The sequence below is a fragment of the Macadamia integrifolia genome, unplaced genomic scaffold (genome assembly GCF_013358625.1).
Source record: "Macadamia integrifolia cultivar HAES 741 unplaced genomic scaffold, SCU_Mint_v3 scaffold978, whole genome shotgun sequence".
NCBI classification, from domain to species: domain Eukaryota; kingdom Viridiplantae; phylum Streptophyta; class Magnoliopsida; order Proteales; family Proteaceae; genus Macadamia; species Macadamia integrifolia.
The window spans coordinates 117,603-139,729 of record NW_024870608.1 but is presented as its reverse complement, the minus strand read 5'-3'; the positions used below and the strand labels follow the sequence as shown (position 1 = coordinate 139,729).

The following is a 22,127-nucleotide window of genomic DNA, read 5'->3' as shown; positions in this document are numbered from 1 at the left end:
GGGGGGGGTGTGGGGGGGGGAGTCAAGGGGGTCGGGGACCCCCTTGGCACCCTCATTTTTGCCTTCATATTCTTGTCATTCTACATCATTCCAACAACCAGAAGTTTCTTTTTTTACCAAAATGGTAAACTGTAATGGGATTTTGTAATATGCAAGGAAGAGAAAAGGGAGAAAGATGTTCATACTTATGCATGATTATAAGAATAGACACCATGCTATATTATACTCATTTTACAAACTGTCATCAGCACTCCCAGGTATCCAAACTATCTGATGGATGCCCTTTCAGTTTTGACTACAAAAATACCCCAAAGTCTAACTGTTTTCTTTGGAGAAAGTAGGATTTATACTTCGTTCTAACTCGAATAAAATGCTGTATATAAAGAAAAAAAATATTTAACACAGATGGCACAATATAATCCAGTAGAGGACTCACTTGTTTGAGAGCTTATCCATCCTTACATAAATGTATCCTCGAGGAGAAACCTTGAATGCATAAAGATCCATATCACTGAAATTTAGCACGACCTCACGAGCAATAGATAGAACCTTCTCGCCCCATGGAACATCTCCCAATACCACTCCACCCCCATCACCTCCATCACCAAACTAGATTTGTACAAATAACATTTAGTAAGACAAAGATTTGAGTATTCACCAAAAGAAAAACAAAGATTGAGTAAACTCTGTAAAAATGAAAGGAGAAAACAGAAATTATCACATAAACCACTATACCTCAGGCTCAACATCATCTTCCTCCTCTTCCCATCCATCAGTGGTTTCACCATCTTCAAACATCTCATCTACAAATCTAAATATTAAGGATAGAAAGAACATGAAAGAATTGACTGAATATGCTGTGGAAAGATAAATTTAGATCGTCTAATCTCATTAGATCTATGACCAATCCTCATGTGGGTATAGAAGATTCCAAGAATACATCTCAAGAAAAGGAAAAAAGTTTACAAGCATAAAAAATGCAATGCCTCCGAGGGAACATAACTCTTCCTCTACACAGCAACACATGAACTTTGTAGCAGACCACATCAATAATGCTTGCACAACGACAAGGAGACACTCTCCTACACTCAAGGTTTCCACAACCCAAGGGGCTCTCACAACCAAGCTCACAATAAATGGAGGCAGCTAAGAGAGAAACAATGAGAGAGAGAGAGAGAGAGAGAATTCAGTAGTAGGGAGAGTGCACTTCAATATTTGGTTGTGTTCCTTTCATAAGTTATACCCTTGATTCTCTGAATTAGTAAATCCCAATAATTGGGTTTCCTAATTGATTACCTTGATTTAAGATAACCACCACTTGATTCACTCGATTAGTGAATCCTAACAATTCATCTTCATAAATGATACCTAAATCATACCTTGATTTAGGATAACTATCCCTCTCTCCCCTAATACAATGAAGCTGGTAAATAAAATCCAAGGTTGCTAAAATTAGGGAAGAGATTGCATCCCATTGGGAAAATCTACCTAAAATATATCAAGGGATAATATCTTTGATTCCTAATCAAAGATATTTACCAATAAGTACACCTCAGGTAGACATAACTCTGATATCTCCCAAAGAAATAGTTAACTACGCTTAGATCCCTCCACTTAACAATATCATGTAGCAGAACTTAGGGCATATATGTAATTATGGTAACCACCCTAGTCCATTGTATATACTTGTGCAGAGAATTTGAACCGCTGATTGGACCATTAAAACATTTCTAGAACAATTATTTTAAATGTTACACTAATTAATATAATTCAAAAACATTTTTGTAAACTATTTACAAAACATGCCACTGGATCCGGATTTGCTCCATCAAGTACAGATACTCTTCCTTTGGTATTCTCCCTCAAGAAAGTGTATTCCTTGTTGAGCATCTCTTTCGTTCACAGGAAAATACCATAAATTCAATGCATTATTTGTACACCAAACTCATAATGCCTGATTGCAACGATAAGGACCTCTCAGGTTACGAAACCAATCGTAAGCCACAAATATGAATCTTGTCCCTCAAGCAACTGACAGTAGTCCATTCATAATTCTCATGTAATTCAATTCAATGTACACTCCGACTTTTGTCTTGGAACAACATTTCTGAAAGCACAAAATACGACAAACACATGAACAGAATTGCCCAATTTTCTTCCTAGTTTTGAACAACTTTTAGATTAAAACCTAAGGGAAAAAGCCCTTCATTAAATCATGCGAACTATGTTTAAATGATATAAATATGGATTTAATGGATAAATTAGCAACAATCTCCCATTTGTAAATCAAAACCATTACTTTGTCCCACATGTTCTCAATATGATGTGTCAATCACTTAGTCAAGAGATTTGAAGATTATTCCATGAGTCGATCTCATCAGCCCACCGGATCAATCTTCAACAAGATGAATGTTATAATTCCTATGCATATATAAAACTCCCTTATCATCGCGTAATTGGACAATAGGTTGTTTCACTGGCTCAAGAACTATCACCCGTTTAGTCAAGAACGCTTCTTAACTAGACAGTCACGCTACTTATTACCAACCAGATTTTCCACTACTATACTGGAATATATAATTTCTTCTTGGGCACTTCCAAACAATATCATCATCACCTCTAATGAAAAATCAGAGTCAATGTGGATTTACTGCCATCCTCGTCAGTCTACAAATAGACTGGTATTACTCATGACCTTAGTCATGACTGGCAAGGTCTCAACTCCTTAACTAAGAAAAGCTCATTGGTTTTTCTCAACCACTTGATCGTAAACATGACAACCATCCAACTATCTTTTCCTAGATTTATTTACAATCTCAATTCCATGACAAAAACCCGGTCTAATAAACCCTTAGCATATAAAAATTTCCCACAGCCAAAGCTTAGGAATTCTTTTTATAAAACATCCATTTCCTCAAAGACTAAGGTCATTAAGACTAGAAAGAACTATGCCATGTTTGAAAATAAAACTTCTTTTCAATGAAACTTACCATTTTAACTTGATAAAAACCATCAATCCAAATTACGCTACCATAACATCCTATCATTGGACGTCTCACAAGTTTAATTTTGAAGATTTAACTTTCTATTTTAAGATCCAATATTGAGAAATTAGTGGACAGTGACATTTCAACAAATGTCAACAAATCCAAGTCAATCCTAATGAACAAGACCTTACTAGACAGAAACAAAATGTACTCCTACTTAACACAAGGTCCATACATTCTTATCAGAGCCAAACAATTTGATTGTTTGAACAAAGCGAATGTTTCAACTCCTAAAAGCTTGCTTGAGACCAAAGATAGATCTCAACAACTTCCTCACCTTGCTTTTCTACTATAAAAAGAAGTAAAGGCCTTTTGGCTGCTACATATTAATACCTTCTCAAGATATAACTGAGCTAAGTAGTTTAACCGTTATATTTCCAGTTCTAACACTATCAAGTGTGAAGCTTTCCACAACGTCACCATTGCACTGAAGATATTAGTCTCTAACACCCTTCCTCTAGGGTATGACCTTTTTCAAATTTCAACAAGTCTTGCTTTGAATTTCTCTACTTTCCCATCCAAATCTTTTTTCATATCATGGATCCACCTACATCCAATGGGCTTTACGCCTCATAATAAACCAACAAAAGTCTAAACCTCGTTACAATGCACAGAAACAATTCCAAAGAGTTTAGCTTCTATCATTTGTTGTGTCTACGACTCTGCATCCTACATAGCCTCCACAATTAAAACTTTAAAGGTGTGTACGAATCCAAAGAACCAGAAACTTTGTAGAACTCTTCTAAATTTTCTTTCTAGATGCCAGGAGAATTCCTTCCAGCCCAAGCCCATTGGGTAACCCAGATGGAGATGAACTGGGTCCAATTGATTTTGGGTTCAACAAGATATTTTAGTTTATTTATTTATTTAGATTTTTATTAGATGTGATGTAAGGTGGTTTACCCTAGGTAAACACAAGGATTAAAGTATCGGTATCGGTCGCCATATCGGTCGGCCAAAATTAAGATACGTATCGGAGGGTATCTTATCTTATCAGAGATATGGTAAGATACGCTAAAGATACGCACATAAATTGATAGGAAACACTTTTTTATACACTTTTGCATAAAAAAATAGTTTAAAAAAAGCTATATATAACATGTATTATGCATAAACAGTAAATTAAGAGTATCGCACTAAGAATCTAAGGTTTGTAGTTGTCCCATAAATGTAAAATCCTTGTTCCCAACCTTGATTTCCACTTTAGTTAAAGAGAAAAATGGTTGGCAGCTACTTTGGAACAAAAACACCTCAAAAATTGTGTTTTTTCTGAAAAATTACCCATCTTGGCCATTTTATGACCGTATCGGTGTGTATCGGTTGATACATACCGATACACACCGATACGTACCAAAACGTACATTTCACTTCGATTTTGAATTTTTCATAGAGTATTGGTGAGTATCAGTGTGTATCCGTGCGTATCGGTATGTATCGTAAGATACGTATCGATACAAAAGGGTTATAAAAATTTCATGTATCGTATCGGTAGATACGAAAGGGTTATAAAAATTTCATGTATCGTATCGGTAGATACGTATCAGCCGATACGGTACGATACCGACCGATACTTTAAACCCTGGGCAAACAACCCCAATAGTTTATTCACTCCATACCAACAATCAGACTTGATTTTCAGATTAGGGAACCAAAAAAAAGCTTCACAGAGATTGGTTAGTTCTGAAATAGAAACTCACAAAATAGAGGGTTTTAGGAACTTCACACCAGGTCAACTATAAGTCTAGGATAGACCTAAATAACTCCCCAAGAGGTTCCCAAACAAGATTGCAGCAGCGCAGCAAAACCCCAGTCAAACCCTAGCTCAATTAGGGTTTCGGACAGAAGGAGAAAAAAGGCTACGGCTGGCTGACCTAGCCTAGGATGGCCTTCAAACTTGAATCGAAGATGGTCCTTGATGGCCTCAACCATAGTTGTCACGGCGCCAAGGCGAACCAAGGCGGTGGAGGGTTGTCTAAGCGCTTAGGCGAGAAGGCGTCCGCCTTAAGGCGAACTAGGCGAACAAGTGTTATTTTTTATTTTTCCTATTTTCTAACATTATTTAGTAAGTTATATATACCTTGTATCATAAAAAATCAAGATTAAGCCACATCAAGTCATTAAAAATCAACATTTAGCCACATTAAATCATAAAAAATTAACATTAAGTCATATTAAGTTATAAAAAATTAATATTTAGAGAAATGCTCTTATTTTATAATAAGTTTGACTGGTCAAATGATTTTATTTTTACATGAGACTTTTTGTATTAGTTATAATATAAAACCAGCTTTCTAACAAGTCTAAGATTACTTAAATCTGAGTTGCAATGACAAAGTTATGCTTCAGTCAAACTTATTTTTAAGTGCGCGAATACTGTTAAAATTGTCTGAATGAATATAATTTTATGAATATCAAAACAAAATATTTTTTTACCGAACTTTTGGTTTTTAGCAATGTTTTAACATGATAGAATTTATAAAATTTTCATAATTGAGAAAAACCCTAGCATTTAAAAGTTGAAAATCGTCCCTATAACCAAAATCTAGTTTTTGTTCTTGGACTGGGGGGTTGACTTTTTTTCCTTTTGGAATTTGATTTTTAAACTATTTTTATTGGATTCAAATAGGGGGTATTTGCTTATTTATGAATAATATCTTAAGTAAATGAAATAACAAATATTAAGTGCCGAAACACAAAGCGATATGCAGTGCAACAAGGCGGCTGTTGCCTAGGCCCCAGGCAAACCGCCTGGACGCCAAGGCGTCGCCTAGGCGACGCCTTGACAACTATGGCCTCAACAAAACCTTAAAAGGGTTTAGGAATCTGGGAAGCAGGCTGAGAGATCTTGTGGAGATCGATTGGAGTAGAAAACCTTGACAAGGCTGAATTCGATCCCTTGGTTTGGCAGGTCTTTGATCTCTAAGCAATGATGGCTTTTGGGTCTTCCATATAATGATAAAACAACTAAATTCACCGTCTCACAAGTTAGAAACAAGAAAGAAGAAGTAGAGAAGGATAGAGTTGGGATAGATGTGGTGGGATATTGGCCATCTCAGCCTGAGCCTCTCACCCATAGCATAGCTATCTCAGCTGTTTGAACATCTTATCTCAAGAGTTTTGGAGCTACGATGGCTGCAATTCTTTAATCTTTCATTAATTGTAAAAGTGTTACAATGATCTCTCTTAAATAGGCTAGGCACAGCCATACAAATTAGAAACAAACCAGAAAGGAAATTAATCTGAAATTAGAAACTAAGGTCTTTAGCAACTAAAACTAACTTGTACTCTAAGGAAACATAGACAATACTAGGGACTTCTAGAAGACTAACTTTACTTAGACAACTTGTAGTTTGACTGGTCAAACACACAAAAGACAACACCCAGCTTCTATGGAGGTCGCAATTTGAAGGATCGTCTAGAAGGCCAGTAAGGAACTAAAATACTGCAATAATAAGTGGCATCTATGCTGGTTCGATGGCCTGTAGTGTTGGACCCGCATAGGACAAAATTGGGCCCATCACTGGCTGGCTTGATCAGCTCAAAAGCTGGCAAGGATAGCTGGTTTTATTCCCCAGTGTAGGCCAGCATGGGTGTCTACATCAAGTTGTATTTATATTGCTCTTCTTTTTAGTGTTAATAGGTCAAGTAGAGATATAGTTTTTGAGTTCAAGTTAGAGTAAAGTTTAAATTCAATTTTAGATTACAATTAGGAGTCTTTTATTTTCCTCCTTAAATAGTAGCTTTTAACCATCGTTTTATTCCATTTTGATTAATGGAACTTTGAGTTGTTGACATTACCTGCGTGGTGCTCCGGCCTCACTGTGTGGCTGTCTTCTCTTTCCTCTGTGATTCTGAGACACTCCCTCGCCTCTCACCTTCTTCCCAATGAGATTCTCTCTCTTCCCCTCCTTATTCTTAATCCTTACTTATCCTTGGGGCTGCCTCCATTCTTTGTTCCTACAACTAATTACTGGTAGCGATATATAGTATTCCAACTCCCTTGTTCCTCACCTATTGTGCCTGAAATTTGGGTCAAAGGTCACCTATCTCCAGGTGATTCAAACCCCTAATATTTAAACCTGAACTCCCCTTTGATCTAGGTGTTCATACCTGCAACAGAGACTGGTTCATGTTCTACCACCAGAACAGATTTCAGGTCCTTCCAGTTCCCCTTCTGCATGTCTTCCTGAACTGATACTTAGCCTTTTTGGGAGAGTTAAGAGTTGCGATTCAAGCCCCAAATTTTGGTTCATTTGGAGCTCTCCTTGATGAGTTCTAACCTCTAAATCAAAGCCCTCTTTTCCACTGGTTTCTGGTTTTGTATATGGCCAAGGTTGAAGAAGAAGTATCTTTTTCCTCTCTCACAATAATTTGTATATGGCCAAGGTTGAAGATGGTTTTGTATGTTGTCCTTCAGCCATCATTAACTTCCTCTTTCTCGGTACATAACTATCCCTCCTTTTACCCATAATTTCTTCATACCCTTTATTTTATGTTTGTTCCAAGTCTACCTTTGATCAAGAAATACAATTTCTTCTCGTCCATTCTCCTATTAAACAACCAACTTACCCCTTAAAATTTATAGTTTACTATGGGTGTGCCATTACCTTTAATTGGAAGCTATTTAGTGTCCGGGTGGGCCCACAAGCAAACCGAGCAGGGTTTTCAATCCTGGTTCTGCGTCAATCCTTCTCTATGAAAAGGGTACAATGCATAAGAGATCTCATAGTCCTCTCACTACGTCAAGGCTCAAGAGGATGTTCCACAAATTTGGGAGACTCGGTCAATGGTTCAGCTATACAAAAAGAACTTGGTCGTAGGAAAACTTTTCTATAACCATCGGATCTTATCATGACATGATATGATCTTCTTAAAGGAACGTCACACAACAAACTACTCTACAGGATTACAAAACCCTATAGTGCTACTTGAGCATCCTAAGAAAAGTTGACCTAGATTCAACCTTATATGTCAACTGCTTTTGCATGTGAGCGATGCAGTCCCCAAACTTTAAGAAGTCGTAGATTAGGCTTTTGCTCTTCCACTATTCAAAATGCACCTTACAAACTAACATAGTTTGAATATTGTCGGAATATGCATTGTTATTTTCAAGGCATAATGCAAACATTACAAAGATAATTCAGAATAATTAAGAGTCATTCGAACCATGTATAACAAGGCCCGACATCGTCAAACTGAAACACCATACACTATAATGTTCTTAAGGGTGAAGCAGTTGGAAGATTGATTAAATTTAGGTTGATTGATTTCTTTATTTCTTACCTTTTTAGAGTTAAAACAGCCACGTTAGTTTGGGAGACAAGTTTTATGAGTAGGATTTTATTTCTATCTTGCTATAGTTTCCATTGCAATTAGTTTCTCTATTTGTCTTGACTTTTCCTTTATATTGATGTAACTCGATGGAGAAAGACAATCTTGAGTTTCAAGAATTGAATCAAGTTTCGGTTTGGAACCATGGCTATGATGCGTGCTTCTCTCCTTCCATGATCTTCTATTCTTTGGTCTTTTTCTCTTCTTCTTTCTAATCCTTTTGATATAATAATGGATTTAATGGTCCTTGTAATACTCTAGAACTCTCTCTTCGTTATTATAAACAAAGAGGGCTAGTGAAACAAGTCATTACCCCATCCAACATGGTACCAGAGCCTTTGGATCCAAAACCCTTTGTGTGGGTGGTAGTTCCTTAAACCCTCCATCTTCTTCTCTAGGTTCTCAGACTCTCTTCCGCAATTATCAGAGACCCAGTCCCCATCTCCATCGACTTTTTCAGGGTTTTTTCCCCCAAAATCAATTTGTTATGCTAGAGTGCATTTTCCTTGCTTGATTCTCTTATCGTCTCAATGTTGGTTGTGATTGGTGCTCCCTATCCTTGTAGTGGTATGATCTAGCACTTTACCGTCCTAGGACTCTGTTCCAGAGAACTCCCCAATATCGATAAGTCAAGGTTTTCACCCTTTATCGATTTGTGGGTTTTTAGGTTTTTTCCTACTTTTTGATGGTTTTTGGTGCTTCTTCTACCTCCGGCTCATGCCTTTTCGATTAGCAGAGCCCTCTTTAAGTTGCAACCATGTCTCCCAACTCTTCTGGTTCCATTGGCGGAGACACCTCAGCTCTTCTTACCTTTCCTCCTTATGTTGTCAAGCTTAATGGTAAAAACTACCTTATGTGGTCACATTTCCTCCTTATCCTCATCTCCATCAAGTCTCGTGGCCATTACGGGCACCTCACTAGAACCTCAAAGCATTTGACCACAGGCCCTGAGAATGACCAGTGGGAGTATGCCAACTCTCTGGTTATGGCCTTTCTTGTCAACTCCATGCAACCACAGCTCTCAAGTGGCTATCTCCTTCTTGACTCTACTACGAAGATCTAGAAGACTGTACAAGAGATTTACTCCCAGGAGGGGAATGATGCTCAGGTCTTCGAACTGCGCCAAAAGGTTCGGGATCTGAGGCAGAGAGGTCTCACACTATCACAGTACTAGTGTACTACTATGAGCTAACTTCGAGCTAACTTCTATAAGGAGTATACTCCCTCCACTCCTACTAATGTCACTGGATTTCAGAAATGAGAGAACAAGATCCGGGTCTATGACTTCCTGGCAGTGCTGAATGTGGAGTTTGATTAGCAGCGGTCCCAGATTATGAGTCGTACTCCTTTTCCTACCTTGGATCAGGCTTATGTTGTGATCCAACTTGAGGTCAGTCGTCATAACAATATGCTCTCCCTCTCACATAGTCACATCCTTCTGCCGCTCCCACAGAGAGATCTACACTTGCTTTAGCACTCAGTCCCTTGGCATAGCCCCACAGTCTGGTGGCACCATCCATTAGTAGTCATATTTCCAGTCTTAATTGTAAAGTCACATTTTCCCGTCTCATTGTGTTTTTCAGGATATTGTAACAAGGGCAACGATTGGCTCTGGTAGGGTGCGTGGTGGTCTGTATCTACTTCATGATGCCTCGGAGTTGGTCTCTTGTCAGGCTCTTCAGACATCCTCTACGTCACCCCATCTCTGAGTTACTACAGTGGCATCGTCGATTAGGACATCCTCCTTTAAGAACTTTAGCAAGGATTTTTCTCTTATTTTAAGCATTGTACTTCGAGTCAGTTTTTTGTGAGGCATGTGCATTTGCCAAAAAACTCAGACCACTTAATCTGTTTCTAGAAATAAAAGTGTCACTCAAGGATTAAAGTATCGGTATCGGTCGTCGTATCGATCAGTCAAAATTAAGATACGTATCGGAGGGTATCGTATCGTATCGAAGATACACTAAGATACGCTAAAGATACACACATAAATGGATAGGAAACATTTTTTTAAATACTTTTGCATAAAGAATTTGTTAAAAAAAGCTATTGATAACATGTATTATGTATAAACACTAAATTGAGGGTATCGTACTAAGAATTCAAGGTCTGTAGTTGTCCCATAAATGTAAAATCCTTGTTCCCAACCTTGATTTCCACTTTAGTTAGAGAGAAATATGGCTTACAGCAACTTTGGAACAAAAACCCTTCAAAAAATTGTTTTTTTCTGAAAAATTACCCATATTGGCCATTATATGACCGTAGCGCCGATACGTATCGATACTCACCGATACGTACCAATATATATCGATACTCACCGATACGTGCTGATATATACCGATACGTACCGATCAATACATACCGATACTCACCGATATGTACCAATACATACCGAAACGTACATTTTACCTCAATTTTATATTTTTCATAAAGTCGTATCGAGGCATGTCGTATCGTATCGATGTGTATTAGTGGTGTATTGATACATATCGGTATGTATTGTAGGATATATATCGATATGAAATGATTTAAAAAATTCAATGTATCGTATCGGTGTATCGTATCGACCGACTAAATTTAAGATACGTATCGGAGGGTATCGTATCAATATCGGAGATACTTAAAACCATAGTGTCACTCCTTTTTCATTGATACATTCGCCATTCTCGGACCACTTGGGTTTATATGATGCAATTCAAGGGCAAGACTTTTCATTACTTTCAGCAGTTTCACCATATGATGCAAACCCAATTCGGTGCTACTATTAAGATTCTTCGAAGTGACAATGGCCGTGAATATTACGAGGATCTTTTCAGGCTTATCTTTCAGCTCATGGATGATCCATCAAACCAATTTTATTGATACTCCGGCTCAGAATGGTGTTGCGGAGCGGAAGAATTGTCATCTTTGTGAAGTAGCACACTCTCTCATGTTTGAAATGCATGTTCCTCCCCAATACTGGAGTGACATGGTTCTCACTACAGCTTTTTTTACCAACTGAATGCCATCTCAAGTCCTTGACTTCCGCTCTCCTCTGGATCTTCTCTAAGGCTCTACTACTTTTCTTGTTCCTCCCAAAGTATTCAATTGTGTCTATTATGCTAATGATCATCATCCTCATGGGAAGTTTGATCCTCATAGTGTCCGGTGCATTTTTCTAGGTTACTCTCCCACTCAGAAAGGTTATCGTTGTTTTCACCCTCCCATTCAGCATTGGTTTGTGACTATGGATGTTGTCTTTCACAAATCTACGTCTTACTACACTACGCCACCTCTTCAGGGGAACCTTCTTCCACAGTGAAAGATGTGCCGACTCTTGAACTTGCTACATCACTATCTGTTATCCCTGTTGATGTCCCTTTTCAGGGGGGGACTGATACTCCTACTCCAGCTCGACCTTGTCCAGAGATGCATGTTTATGGTCCCAGACAATAGACCTAGACCACTGCACATCCTGCACCTACTCTACCACGCCAATCATCTCCTCTCGAACCAAATCTAGTCCCCTCGGACCCAGGTAATTCTCCTTTCCCTCCTGTTGATGTTCCAGTTGTTAGCGTTGGTCCTTCTTTTGAGTTGTCCATTGTTGTTCGCAAAGGCACTAGGTCCTGTACTTTACATTTTATTGCTAAAACTGTTTCTCATGACTTACTTTCTCCATCCTATTATAGTTTTGTGCATTATTAGTTAAAACGGGAATGTTAAAAAGACAGTGTTCAGTACGGCTATGTTTCAAATGGCTTATAACATGAATGGGACAGTCAAATATTTTAAAACAGAAAAAATACAAAAATGTATGGTATTGTATGTGTCTTAAACGTTTAAATTTGAATAATACGGTACCAAAAAAGGGCAATGCACACACATCAAAAGTCCAATAGTTATAGCCACCTCCTGATGTAGCTTTCAGCATATCCTTTTTTTTTTTTTTTTTTTTTTGGGGGGGGGGGTAAAGCTTTTGGTATGCCTTTATGTACCTGGTTCAATTTTGGTATACGTATATCAATTCTTCTACAAGTCCAAACTTGTCCCACCAACCAAATATCTATCTGTTTGGGTTTGGTACCATAAACAAACCCTTTCTAGGCACCATATGGGACGTTACAAAGACTCAAATCGTGGAAAGAGATTTGAGAAACATGGGAGACGGTTCAATTAACGCTTGCCAAGTGTAGGTGGGAGACTTAAAGTGGGAAAGAGAATTCAATTTTCAAATCAGGACTTGGTGAGTACCGTTAGCCTTTCACCTTCCACTTCAGTCAGTTCAATGAAACTATTTTGTCAAAGACTCAAAAGTCAAGATTCTTCCTTTAAGGTTTAATCCCACATCATAACTTTGGAAAGGGAGTGTGTTAAAGTCGAGATATAAATCAAAACAGAAGGCAAATGTAAATAGGCATCAAGTTCCCAAGCGTTATGAACTAAGATATATTAAGCCGTTTTATCACTTTAATAAAACAGACATGCGCTTTAAACGTGATTAGAACGGATTTCCTAAACGAACCTGGTTTTTTCTGTTTCTTTGAAAATATTTTTATACCGAAAAATACGGGGCGATCATATAATACGTGAATTAACTAACTAGGGTTTTGTATCCTCTCTGTCCTCAATGTCTATTCCCCATACCTGACAGGAAGCAAGTGCAAACTCACAATGGCAAGTAGCTATGGTTGAGGAGATGTAAGCTATAAAGAAGAATGACACATGGGATTTAGTGTCTTCCATCACAGAAGACGGTTGTAAATGGGTCTTCATAGTTAAATAGAAGGCTGATGGTACAGTGGATCATTACAAGGCTAGACTTTTTGCTGAGGACTTCACTCAGACTTATAGGATTGACTACCAAGAGACGTTTGCTCCAATGGCTAAGATGAACACAATTCGTGTTATCTTACCCTGTGATGTTAAACTTAGGTTGGGACCTTCAACAGCTGAACGTGAAGAATGCATTCCTTCATGGGGAACTTGAGGAAGAAGTGTATATGGACATTCCTCCAGGGTTTACTTGCTCTAAACCCCAAGGAAAGGTGTGCAAGTTGAAGTGTGCATTATACGGGCTAAAGTAATCCCCTCGTGCTTGGTTCTGGCACTTTCACAAGGCTATGATTTCTACAAGCTACTCTAAAAACAATTACTTCCACACTCTGTTCATCAAGAGACTTGGTGGAAAAAATTGCCATCATAATTATCTATATAGATGATATTGTTGTTAGAAGAGGTGATCTTGCTGAGATTTCTCACCTCAAGAAATACCTGTGTGAGGAATTCAAGATAAAAGACCTTGGACAGCTTCGTTACTTCATTGGCATTGAAGTTGCTAGGTCTTCTCGTGGAATCTACTTGTCTCAGCGAAAGTATGTGCTTGACCTTCTTTCTGAGACAAGTATGTTAAGGTGCAAGCCGGAAGATACTTCTATTGATGCTAACGGTCACCTGGTTAGCAAGGAAGGTGATTTTATGGACAAGGGGAGATATCAAAGATTAGTTAAGTGTTTGATCTATCTTTCTCACACACGCCCCGACATAGTATATGCAGTCAGCTTGGTTAGCCAGTACATGCATGATCCTTACTCGTCACACATGGAAGTTGTGTTGCACATTCTCCGTTACCTGAAATCTGGCCCAGGACGTGACATCCTTTTTTCTCCTTATGATCACTTCAGGTTGAGGTTTACTCAAATGTTGATTGACAGGTTCTCCTGATGGCTGCAGGTCTACCACTGGTTATGGCACCTTTGTTAGTGGTAACCTTTTTATGTGGCAAAGCAAGAAACAAATTGTTGTTGCCCGGTCAAGTGTTGTAGCAGAGTTCCATGCTATGGCCCATGGCATTTGTGAGCTTCTATGGCTTCATGTCTTCTTACAGATTTTCCTCTCCCTGCTACTATTCGTATTAAGATATTTTATAATAGTGAATCTGCAATCAACATTGCTTACAACCCTATCCAGCATGACTGAACCAAAAACACGGAGATCGATCAGAACTTCATCAAAGAGAAACTAGCTATGGATCTTATCATTGTACCCTCTATTACCAGCAGTGAACAACTAACTGGCTGATGTATTTATGAAGGGTCTTAGTTCATAAGATGTTTCATCCTATTATCTACAAGTTGGGCATATGTGATATCTATGCACCAGCTTGAGGGGGAGTATTGTAATAATGGGTTTTAGGGACATTTTAGAATCTAAATAGGTCTCTAAGTTCTTTAGGGGTCTAGTGGTCCTTGTAATATTCTAGAACATTCTCTCCGCTATCATAAATAAAGAGGGCTAGTGTTAAGTTGGACACAAGCCACTATTCCTCTCAACAGATATGCAGGTCATGGATTAGACCCACTAAGAAACTCCATATGGTAGGGATTGGTGAGTGTTGTATACCTGTAATTCCCTAACCGAATGTATGATTTCATTGTTTGTGATTTTATTGTTTTAATTGCATATTACATTTCCAATAGCTAAATTAAATGTAGTAGATGTATAATAGGTAGTGTATAATAGCATTCAAACGTACACTAGCAAACTTGGGTCCAAACCATAAGTACCATTTTGGGGTTCTTTTTTGTGAAAAAAATTCATTGAATAGGTGTAAAATGGTTTTAAAAATATAGGGAGTAAAAAAAATGTGGTCAAAAAAATTTTTAAGCCTCAAGACCTTGGTTTCGAGTTTAGCCCAGAAAAATCCGAGGTTTTGATCGAAACCTGGGATATCTCGGTTTCAGTCAACCTTGAAGCTGAGATTAAGAACCTTGGACATGACGAGTCTTAAACATCTCTCCCAATCTATGACCTTGCATAAGAACATGACAACTAGGCTCAACTCTCAATAGGTAAAAACATTTTAAGGAGACCTTCCTTCTAAGAACAAAGGCTATCAAATACAATATGATTTATGGCAAATCTTGTGGTTGTGGGGCCCCACCAAATCCCCTCTCATGTGCCTCCTCATCAATGCCAAAACCCAATTATGAGTGTAAATGAAGTTGGTGATCTTCCTTGCATCAGCAACCACCTTTTGGACCTCAGGCATATCTCCAATAACCTTGAAAATCAAATCGATACAATGTGATGCACACAATGTCCAAAATAAATGCCTGCTCTTCAACACAAGGGTATGATGTAGATTGAGTCCCTAAAGGGAGGGTCAAAGCTGGGTCAAGGCCGGCCTAAAATTTGGGTTGTACTACAGCTGTCGAGCAGCAAGAAAACAGGGGACGGCAAGGGCTATCGATTGGGAGTTAACAAAGCATCTTCTAGCAGAATAATTTGGAGAATATTTCTGAATGACAATTTTATTTCAGTTTTATTCCCTAAATTGGTTGTTACTTGTCCTATTGAAGATCCCATTCAACAGCATCGAATTAGATTCCTAGAAGGCCAATTCTCCCCCACCACCCTCTCTCGATCTTGGTCTTTATCTCTTAGTGAGAGACTTATTCAACAAGAAAATAAAAGGATTGTTCAGCTTGCTAACCCATGGACTGGTTTCCTTTTCTGGTGTTTGAGAATTTGTTTCCTACAGCTGTTAGCTATTTTTTCCTTTCAGGAGTTTTAGTCGGTTTCTATTTCATGTTTTCTTGCTTATCAAGTACAGAGGTTAGGAAGTTATGTTAGTAGTTCTAAATCAGTTTCTGTTTCCAAATTTTAGCACTTTCCTATTTGTTATCAGCATTGTAAGGCTATATAAGGAACCTCATCGATTGTAATGGAACACAAGTTGATTGATGAATTTGAGAAATTAATCCATGACTGAGAGAATCACTTTGAGAGGGTGAGATGCCTAGGGGAAGGTGAGAGGCCTGATCCAAAACTACTTCTCTTCCCCCCCCCCCCCCTTTTCTCTTCCCTCCATCAATTTCAATTCTTTCTTTCATTTTCTGTCATTCTGTTAATTGGTTGTGATATTATTAAGAGGTTGTTGGGGTTGTTAAGACTACTGTTGAGTTTTTCATCAAGGAAACAATATCAACCGTCTAAAAACATAAGACAAACCCTGAGGCAGCCTATAAGACACTTCTCTGAGTAAATCTGCCAGCCTTGAGTTATGGTTACTCCATGCTTTTGGGGTTTTACTTGACACCCCAAATGGATTCTTCAACCTAGAGACCAGGGCCTGATAAGGCCTAGATTGGAAGATCTCAGTTTTCTTCTATTACAGCCCTAGATCAAGAACCTTCGGATCTCAACAAGCAGCCACCCATTCTGGCCCCGACTTTGAGGACTACAAAAGAACCCCGAGGACACTCAACCAGCTTGTGGAGGGTTTTTAATAAGCAGATATGGGAGTTGTCAGAAAACTCCAGAAGTTTCATATTTGATCCAAATCAAGAATCATCAGATCTTCCCAACCTGAAGGCCAAATAAAAAACCCTTTGGAGGGATTATAGAGCATCACAAGGGGAACCTTTGATCCAATTTTGAGGACCATCTGAAGCTTCCAACTCAAGTTTTTGGAAACTTACCAAAAGTTTATTCAGCCGTCGGAACATGACCAGATTTTGATTGTTTGTTTAGCATAAGATATCTCCATTAAGTCCAAATTTAAGCCCCAAAGGAGCCCTATTGGGTGAGTTTGTGAATTTTTGAAGTTTTGACCTAAATTAGGGTTTTGTTTAAATTTCAGAATTATTGTTGGATCTGAACTTGTTTATTAGTGATTGTTGGAGTCATCTATTATCATCTATTGGGATTAGTTACACCTGTGATCAGCCTGACATGATGGTATGTCCTGCATATTTTAAATTTAATGCATTGTCAGTCACTATCTAGATGACATTCTCTTCCCCAATTTCGTCCATAACCTCACCACTAATCTATACAATATACTGCATCCTTGATATCACTAATAATATACTGCATCCTTGATATCACTAGATAATATACTGCATCCTTGATATCACCAGATGTGGATGTGTTAATGGCTTTGTAGAAGATTGTTCGACCGTCACAGAAGATAAGGAAGTTGATGATGGACAATCTTGTCAGCCTACTCCACCCATGACACATGGCGGTCACTCCATATAGAGGCTCTTCAAACCTCTTAATATATCCATTCACTTCTTCCACAATATCATCAAGGTAAGGCCCTGCAATCATATAAGGTGTTATTGGCTTAACAATTTGGCCCACAACATTAAATCTCACTTTACCATAGCCTTGAAGAGAGGATTTTTTGCCTTGAGAGCCAGGATCATAGAACTGTGGAACCATCCAGAAATTGCTCTCCCTATCCTTTAACTCAATGTCTTCAGCTGAATGCTTTCTTCTATCCTCTGTTAGCCTTCATCCCTCTCTCTGAAGGAAGTAGGATCCATGTCATAGATGTCCAGTCTCTTCTTCCTCTTACCCTTGTCACTCTTCACAAGCTGGTCAAACATTCTCGAGAACACTGGATTACTATCCCCAATAGGCCCCTTACCCTTTCTTTACCTTGTCTCTGGAAGAGAAGAAGACTCTAACATTGTGGTTAAGAAAATTGAGTTCTTCTCAACTACTCACTGCTCTAGTCATGCATCCTTGCTTCATGTCGAAACTTACACATCATCCAGGCCAAATTCGGATCCTCCTCTACTTCCATATGTGATCCTTCATAGTCCAAAAAATTCGCCATCAAGATTTTGTGAGCCTTTCCTCATCTTCTTTTACCTTAATGGGTCTCTCTTTACCTGCCCTTGAATGTTCTTGCAGTGTCTTGCTAAACTCTACAAGGCACTATGTACACTTGGCAACATTTGAAAATCCTTGTCATTTGTTGTTTCTACCTAGTTATCCCCACCTAAAAAATAGGAAATATCACAAAATTTGCATCTTGTATGTAATTTGTTGTTCCCTATTTCCCGACAATAGTTCTACCTAATATCTGAATTTTGTTGTGGCATATTCCAAAACACCAAACATAAGTACATAACTACATATATTCCACCAAGGAATGTGGGTGGGAGTGGCTATCTCGGCCCGGGCATCTCACCCACAGCTATCTCGGCTGTTTAGAAGCAATTGACTGCAATCTTTGTTTATTCCATCTGGAATTCTGAGTACAATAGCTCCTCTTTTAATAGAGGGCAGAAACTATCCTAATAGCAGTCACATTAGGACTAGGAATTGTACTCCTACTAGGACTAACATTAGAAACCTATACAAATTAGGTAACTAAGTATGTACTAACTAATAGCAAGTAAATCGATGGCCACTAATGGGCCTTATTGACAACTTAAATCGATGGGCCCAATGGGCCTTATTAACTAATGACTAAATTGAATTAACACTTAAGTGGCTGACTTAACTTAAGTGGATCGATGGGCCCATCTTGCTGGCCGATGCGCCTTTAATAGATGGAGATCGAATCAGCCTTAAGGCTGGCTCGATGGCTGCTTGGCTGTATCTCCCTCCTGCAATAGTGTAGCCTATGATGGGGATCTACATCAGTTACCTAGTTCAGTGAGACTCAGTTTTGAACTCTCAAGAGTAAAAATGGCAAGACGCATCGATACCAACCGATGCCAATGTGACTCGGCCAATACGATATGATACCTACCAATGCTTTAAACCTCGATGCAATCCACATGTTGATGCAAGCATGTGAAAAATAAAATTATATTTCCTCGAAGAGGAAGAATGACCAAGTGGGTGTCAACTTTTGATCAAATCATCCTTGATTTTCCAACATTTCATATCTTGATTTAATTTTTCTTTTCTTTCCTTTTCTTTTTTTTTTTTTTTTTTTTTTTTTCAGAAACAAATCAACTCATGCCACAATGCATCCATAAAGTATCTTCGAGGAACTACCATTTTCTAACACATGCAAACATAGACAAAGAACTTAAACGTTCAAGACGCTGATTTTAATTAAGAAATCCCCAATTCTAGCCTAAAACCCCGTCCTACATACGGGAGGCTGAGACACTAATTGAAAGAGTTGATTGAATACACAGCAAAAAAATAAATTTAGCTCATCTAATCTCATTAGACCCATAATCAATCATATTGTGGGTATAGAGAATTCAAAAATACATCTTAAGGAAGGGAGGAAAGAAAACTTGAGTTGAGCACCACAGATGCAATGCCTCCTAAGGAACTTAACTCACACACACACAGAATTCGGTAGTAGGGAGAGGAGACTTTAATATTTGGTTGCCTTCCTTTCATCCCTTGATTCTCTCAATTAGTAAATCCCAGCAATTTGGTCTCCTAATTGATTACCCTGATTTAGGATATTCACCTCTCTCTCTCTCTCTTCCCCCCTATGAAGATAAGCTGCAAAATACAATCCAAGGAAGCTAAAATAAAGGAAGAGGCACAATTCTATTGGGAAATCTACCTAAAATATCAATGGTAAAATCTTTTGAGTCCCAATAAAATAACTCTGATACCACCCTAGTCAGTTGTATATCCATGTGCAAAGAATCTGAACTGCCGATTAAACTATTAAAACATTTCCAAAACATTATTATAAAATAAATATAAATATATTTCAAAACCCTTCTATAAAATATTTACAAAATGTGCCACCGGATTCGGATTTCGTCCAATCTAGTATAAAAACACTATTTAATATTCTTCCTCAAATGAAAGTGGGTTCAAGCATCTCTATTGTTCACAATCAAACACCATGAATCCAATACACCAATATATAGTAAGGGAAGCATCAATTGTTAGTACACCAAAACTCATAATGCCTAACTACAACAATAAGAACCTCTCTGGTTAGGAGACCTAATCTTAAGCTATAAATGAGAATCTTATTCCTCAAACAACTAACAATAGTCCATTCAAGATTCTCAAGTGATCTAATTCAATGTACACACACACACACACACACACACACATCTGAGAGCACACAGTATGATGACCACATGAACGGATTGCCCGATTCTATTCACAGTCTCAAAACTTTTAGGTTAAAACCCAAGGACAAAAACCACTAATTAAATCACACAAATTAATTATGTTTAAACCATATAAATATGGATTTGATGGCACACTTCCTATAGAACATCATTACCATATCATATCCATCCCATAAAATCTTACACAAGAATGAAAATAACCGAGAATAAAGGGCAAAACCCATTTCTCATATTTGACATTAATATCAGCCGTCAAAATCAAGGATCAAAGAACTTATCCTAGTATTCTAATTGGAAAACATCTAAATGTATTCTACCAACAAAATGAGTCAGGAGGAGGCATATCATTCAGATATGTTAACCAAAAAAAAAAAGGCGATACATTCAGATATAAATCCTACATATCCCCTTGGAAATTCCCAGATGTCACATTCCCACTAAGGTCATGAGAAATAGAACTTATTTTGGAGCAATTTCAAATACAAGCTCATAAGCAGATGAGCTAGAAGGTAAGAACTTGAAAATCGCAAAAGGTCCTGGTCACCACGGTCGTTTCATTTCTTAGGAACTCCAAAAGAGGAAAATGTGAAATGAGTAGTCTACAACCAAATAACCGGAAAATATGCACTCCGAAATAAAAATCCAGATTGCAGATCATCAGAGATGTTAAAAAGTGAACACCAAATGGTTAAGTCCACTTAAGAATTCATCTCATCAGGACAGTTATGAATAATTAAGTGATAGTTAAATAGATAATTTATAAGGGTTGTTCATAATGATGTCGTAAATGGAGAACCTATGGATTCTTAATGGTTCTTCCTAACAAAAGCTTAGTCGAAACCCAAAAATAAACAAATAAGCAACGGAAAGACAAGGGGCATTAGCAAATAGCAGTTACCTTGATTTGGGTCTTCATCATCATCATCATCATTTTTCTCATTGCAAGAGCTGCTGGTGTTTAGAAACCGAAGAGTGACAGAGGAAGAAAAAGAAGAGGTTGGTTTTATCGGAAACCAAAACAGAGAACGAAGAGACGAAGAAGGGCGTGAGGTCTCAGACGTCGTCCTGGTCCATTGCTGGGGTCTAATACTAGTAGATGAACGGAGGAGAGACTTGCGGCAACAACGACGCAATACCGCCTTGCAGTTCATTGCTCTGTTCCCGAGTGGCTCGCGCTACTACTCTCCTGCTCTATTCCTTTCGCAAAGGTTCTTCATTCCGTCACAAGGCCCCGTCTTGATTTTTTACTTCAAATTAGCGCGAATTCTTTTCGGTACGACTGGAAAACTCGAGAAATTTTAAATAGGGCACTACGGGTGAAAGTTTGGCCCAGACCATTCAAACCCGCCTTAGCGCAGCCCAAGTTCGAATAGGGCTTCGTTCACGTATTCTGACGCAAAAGGCTGGTTAGGGTTGAAAAACCTCAACCTTGGGTCAAGGTTAGGTCGGTTTGGGTTGAGGTCTTAGCCTGATTCAATTCGGTCTGAAATTTAACCATAAATTTTTATATTAGAATTTACAGCTCTTATTGATATTTTATTTTTTTATATATTTTTTAATATATATGATATGAATGGCAAAAACAGGTTAATCAAGGTTAATCCAACTATTGTAGAAGCCAGGGTCAGTCCAACCCGACCTAATCAGGCCTTGACAAGGTCAATTAGGACCGGATTGGATTGGTATGAACTTGGCAAGGTTGGGCATGAACATGAATCGACAGGGTTGAGTTGGACCTGGGTTAAATTTTGAGGACCAAGGGTTGGGTCTAGGGTTTTAAGAAACCCGACTATGGGGAAATATCATGTTCCCCTTACGTTTTTTCATATATATCACTAACCTCCCCTCAAACAGAAAAGTTCATTCTATCGTGTCCAGCTGTTAAGTCAGTCTCTTTTTTCAT

The 22,127-nt window shown here is 38.3% G+C and overlaps 1 protein-coding gene across 1 annotated transcript in view; it reads right to left on the bottom strand.

Annotated features, from left to right (window-relative positions):
• Nucleotides 1-21,509, bottom strand: part of LOC122070709 — a 24,969-nt gene extending 3,460 nt beyond the window's left edge. The window contains exons 1-3 of the mRNA XM_042634920.1: nt 21,123-21,509; nt 736-803; nt 437-609 (exon numbers count right to left, since the gene is read on the bottom strand). Coding sequence (XP_042490854.1) covers nt 437-609; nt 736-803; nt 21,123-21,375 — 494 coding nt within the window. The 5' untranslated portion in view covers nt 21,376-21,509. The remainder of the gene's footprint in view (nt 1-436; nt 610-735; nt 804-21,122) is intronic.
• Nucleotides 21,510-22,127: the final 618 nt, after the last annotated feature.